The sequence below is a fragment of the Seriola lalandi genome, unplaced genomic scaffold (genome assembly GCF_002814215.2).
Source record: "Seriola lalandi dorsalis isolate HSWRI2012SDOR001 ecotype SW California unplaced genomic scaffold, Sedor1 jcf7180002003760, whole genome shotgun sequence".
NCBI classification, from domain to species: Eukaryota; Metazoa; Chordata; class Actinopteri; order Carangiformes; family Carangidae; genus Seriola; species Seriola lalandi.
The window spans coordinates 1-4,928 of NW_019474415.1; the positions used below are offsets into that span (position 1 = coordinate 1).

The 4,928-nt window shown below is 41.8% G+C and overlaps 1 protein-coding gene across 1 annotated transcript; it reads left to right on the forward strand.

The window, feature by feature from the left end:
- The first annotated feature begins 6 nt into the window (after positions 1-6).
- Positions 7-4,506, forward strand: LOC111667858 (MAP kinase-activated protein kinase 3-like). The gene is made up of 5 exons (XM_023423712.2): positions 7-150; positions 249-373; positions 1,429-1,514; positions 1,632-1,712; positions 3,748-4,506. The coding sequence occupies exons 1-5, from the start codon at positions 119-121 to the stop codon at positions 3,901-3,903; spliced, it is 480 nt and encodes a 159-aa protein (XP_023279480.2). The 5' UTR covers positions 7-118; the 3' UTR covers positions 3,904-4,506.
- The last annotated feature ends 422 nt before the right edge of the window (positions 4,507-4,928 follow it).

A 4,928-nucleotide genomic window follows, 5' to 3' on the forward strand; every position in this document is an offset into this window, starting at 1 on the left:
TGTGTGTGTGTGTGTGTGTGTGTGTGTGTGTGTGTGTGTGTGTGTGTGTGTGTGTGTGTATCACCATTGATAAGCTCCTGAGGTTTTGGGTCCGGAGAAATATGACAAGTCATGTGACATGTGGTCTCTGGGCGTCATCATGTACATCCTGTGAGTACTGTGTGTAGCTGGATGGGAACACATTAATGTCACGACTTATATAAGATTTTAAAGTTGCTCTGTCTGACCCACCATTTTTGTCCCTGTAGCTTGTGTGGCTTTCCTCCATTTTACTCCAACACGGGCCAGGCCATTTCACCGGGGATGAAGAGGAGGATCAGGATGGGCCAGTACGAGTTCCCCAACCCAGAGTGGGCTGAGGTGTCCCAGGAAGGTGAATCCCCCAAGAAACACACACACACACACACACACACACACAGGACTTGTCCATAGTAATATTTAGACATTTTAATTTTTTCTATCAATTTCAAAGCTCTGAAAATGTAGGATTTAAAGAATATTCTGCAGAGTTGACAAATTTATAAATTGAAATTTACCTACACATTTATGAAAGGTTTAAAATCCCATAGCTATCAAATCATTAATTTCTTCTCAGCCATGCAGCAGTCTAACAACACAAACGTAAAGCTATATCAATGACAAAACATTTTGTGATCAGCCTCATTCAACACAAATTCCAGTATCTGAGTCAGAGTTTAAAATACAAAAAGTTTCCTGCTGAGAGGAAGTAAAGTAACCAAGCTGACAGTCAAAGTACTGTAGGCTGTCAGTCTATCTGTCCAGCTCTTTACCACATGATGGTGACAATGCACAGCAAGAGAAGGATGGTGACATTTTCCGCTTGACATTTTTCATTGTGGACAGAGTGAGTGAGTAAATATATGAGTACTGCTCTAAAACTCCTCAGGTTTACTGGGTGGCCTAGTCAAGACGTTCTCATATAGAAAACCTCAGTGCGTGATCAGCTGCAGCTGGTAAAAACTATGGCATCATGTGGGGGAAGACTGCAGTGTGCTTTTAAATAGCCTCAGTTTACATCTTGGTGCTGCAACCTTCAAGCTTTTGTTCTTACCTGAGTCTGTAAACACAGAGACTGTACTCAGTCTGTTTAGGTGAACTATGGTCTCCTATGGACTCATCAACTCAACAAGTTTTACCCTTTCACAGACTATAACAAATGAGCGTGCCCACACTCCTCTTACACACATCTTAAAGATAACTCAGAGACAACAGCCACCTGGTGTCCTCCTCCTAACCAGTGACAACAACAGTGCACACACAGTCATAATTCTATTTTTTCACTCGATCTCACTCCTCACTCTCGCTCTTGCTGTGTAAGTAGGCCATCCTGTCCCTGAGACCAGGAGCATGTGTGTGTGTCGTGCTACTAATAATCTAATGATCTTTGCATTCCCTTTACTCTTCTAGCAAAAGATCTGATCCACCAGCTCCTGAAGACAGACCCTAATGAGAGAATGACCATCACTCAGTTTATGAATCACCCCTGGATCAATGTAAGTATCTGTGTATCTGTGTGTCAAGTACAGATAAACGTTACGTACTTCCTACTTCCTGTTTGTCTGTGCATGTTTGCTCATATCTTCATCTGCATGTGTGTTTGCACTCTGCAGCAGTCCATGGTGGTTCCCTCCACTCCGCTCCACACAACCCGGGTCCTGACTGAAGACAGAGAGATGTGGGAGGATTTGAAGGTCAGCAGCAGAATAACACTGACCCCCTCTGGCCGCATGTTGGCATTACAACCTGTTGCTGTTGGGCTTTAGGTTGTGCTTTAGTTTGGCTGGTGGTACAGCAGTACTCCAGTAACTTAGCACGTAATTTGCATTTTCCTTTATGTTTAAGGCCTCGCGAGAGACAGATCAAAGAAACTGAGCAATGAAAATCGAAGCAGCAGAGGGGCAAATAACCCTGACATTTAGTCTCCAGTATGGGGCACGCTACAAAAATACAGTTCCCATAATGCAACACAGCGTTGTTCTTTAGACGCTATCTTTTAAGTTCCACTCTCATAGTTTATAATGCTTTCTGTTTAAATATATCCATTGACCTTGATGACATCACTATGGTGTCATTTATGTCATGGTGGCATTTACAGAGCCACAGATGACATACACAACTGTCTTTTTTTCAGTCCAAGTCGTACTTTAATGACTAGAGATTTTATAATTACAATAATTACCACATGGAAGTCAGCTGAGGAAAATTATCAATATAAAAACTTCATATCATTGAGTGAATGAAACTAATTAAAAACTTTTTTGTGTATCACCATCATGATGATTCCCTGATGGCCACCAGGGGGAAGCCTGTCTCATCTGTTCTTTCAGTTTAACTTTTAAAAAACACACACACACACACACATTTTAACATTTCATATACACACACTTGAGCACAAAGGAGCTCAGCTGCCTCTTCTCGACTCTTTCGCTAATTTACACAAAGAAATGTGCTTAAAGAGCAAGAAGCTGTTTGCTCACGTCAAGTCACTGTGGGGTTACCTCCTCAAAATGTCTCAGTTGGGCAATCATATATTTTTTTAGTGGTGGTAAATGAGAGCACAAATCATGAGTAGCACGTTCCCTCACAACAGCTGAATGAGCGAGTCTGCAGTGATAATGTATGAAAAGAACCTTCTCGTTGAAAATGATATGCACATAATACACCACAGTTCACTTCTGCAATGGACAATGCAATGTTGCGTAAATTTTAACAGATTGCACTCCTGAACAATCACTTCTCAAAAAGCACAAAAAACAAGATGTTACATTCTTTCTACATACATCATGACTGACAAATGACCTCCAGTCATGAACACTAAGGGACGGGGGGATTGAAAGTTCACGTTTTCAGGGCTGTAGCAGCTGCAGACCTGTCTTCTGGCATTTCAGTGGAGTTCTCATGGTCTGAAGCCTGTTTTGGCTTTAGGCCCAGGCCTGTGATGACCTGACCTTTTTCTCTGAGTTCATAAAACTTGTTCCCAGACAGGTTTTTCTCTGCCCTGGTCACCATTGTTTATTTTTCTTTGCACTTCAAATGGTTTAGATACATTTTGGGAAACACGCTTTCTTACCAAGAGTTGAGAGGTTGTATATTAAATACAAGGCTAAAACAGGAGTTGGTTAGCTTAGCATAAAGACTAGAAATAACTAGCCTGGTTCTGTCCAAAGGTAACAAAATCTACTTACCCACACATCTTCAGCTGACTAATTAACACATTATATATCTCATCTTGTTTTTTTTAATCCCTACAAAAACCAAAGTGTAAAAACAGTTATGTGCTGGACTATTTCTTGTCCAGGAGCAGTAACTTCCTGGAGTCTCTGCTGGTTACCTGGCAAAAATGATACATAAGATCTTAATTATTGAGCTTTACAGATGATGGCAGGTGAATCTTGTTACCTTTTACAGATCCAAGCTGTTTCTAGGCTTTCTGCTAAGCTCTGCTAGTCGGCTGTTGGCTGTAGCTACATACCACTCGTCTATACATGAGAGTGCTAACGATCTTCTCATCTAATTCTTGTTAAGAAAGCAAATAAGCATATGTCCCAAAATGAGCTGCTGCTGATACATTTCTTGGATGTAGAAAAGGGGGTAAAAGTAGCAATGTCAATCATTTAGAAACTCTTATGGGTAAGAATAGGATTCAACAAATGAGTACTTATAGGAGTAGTCTTCACTGAACTAACACACTTTGCCACATCTGATCCTCTGCCTTTTCTCTCACAGGAAGAGTTGACCAGCGCTTTAGCAACTATGCGTGTGGACTACGACCAGGTGAAGATCAAGGATCTCGACACTTCGAGCAACCCCCTGCTCAACAAGAGGCGTAAGAAGGCTGCTGCTGGGGCCAAGAGCGGGTCCACCGTCTGTCAGAGTCAGTGAGACACACACGACCATCGGTGGAAAATCCAAACACAACAGCCAACGGTGGAGAAAAGCAGCTCAGAAGAGGAGAGGAGGAAAAAGAGATCATTTAGAGAGCTGCTTGGGACTCTTGAGAAACTGGATGTGGAGGGCATGTTCTCTGAAATAAAGGGACAACATAGGAACAACAGCAACATCAAAAGTGAACATTTATAGGACATATCAAGACATGATATCGCCCGTGCTGCCTGCCTGAGGTGGAAATCAACAGCTCTGCTCACTGCAGGTCCATCTGTTTGCAATTGTTTTATGTATGTATGTAATTTTTAGAGCCTGGCTGCAGACATCAAGTGTCATCAAGTATTTGTAGAGATAATATTTTGTGTATTTGAATGCTGGGTTGCCTGTTTGAGGTATCATTTGTAACTATGCACTTGTGCAGACCACACACACAGACAGACAAACCAACTGTGGACAGACTGTGAAACTAGAACACTCAATATTAACTGTGTTGTCTTAATATTGTCTGTCTTTTGCTGTTTCCTTTCAGGGATTAAAACAAAGTCTGACACTGACTGTCTTGTCAATAAAATGGAGCCTCGATAATGACGTACAGATCAACCTGGGGGAGTATTTTTCATTGATGCAACAGTAAAGAGGCCTCTCATGCGCTATAAAGGGATATATTTGACTCTGTGTCACTGCTACAGATCAACATCATGTCCTATAAATGTGGCTGTAGCACGTAGCTTGCCTGCTTCCTGTCAGTGTGAGGCCAGGGAGCTTTATGTAAGCAGCAGTGGGGTAATGGATGGTTGTATGACATGGATGAGTTGTGACACTTTTCTTGAGAAAGGCTGTGTGTGTGTGTGTGTGTGTGTGTGTGTGTGTGTGTTTATGAAGGTTGAGTAAAATGCTTCCTGTAAATAGTGGCCACAGTTTTACTTCACATTGACTCATGAGCAGGCAGTGCAGCCTTGCAATGGAACAATGGAAAATTCATCAGACTGCATTTGTTCATACACTTGTAAATTAAACCTTAG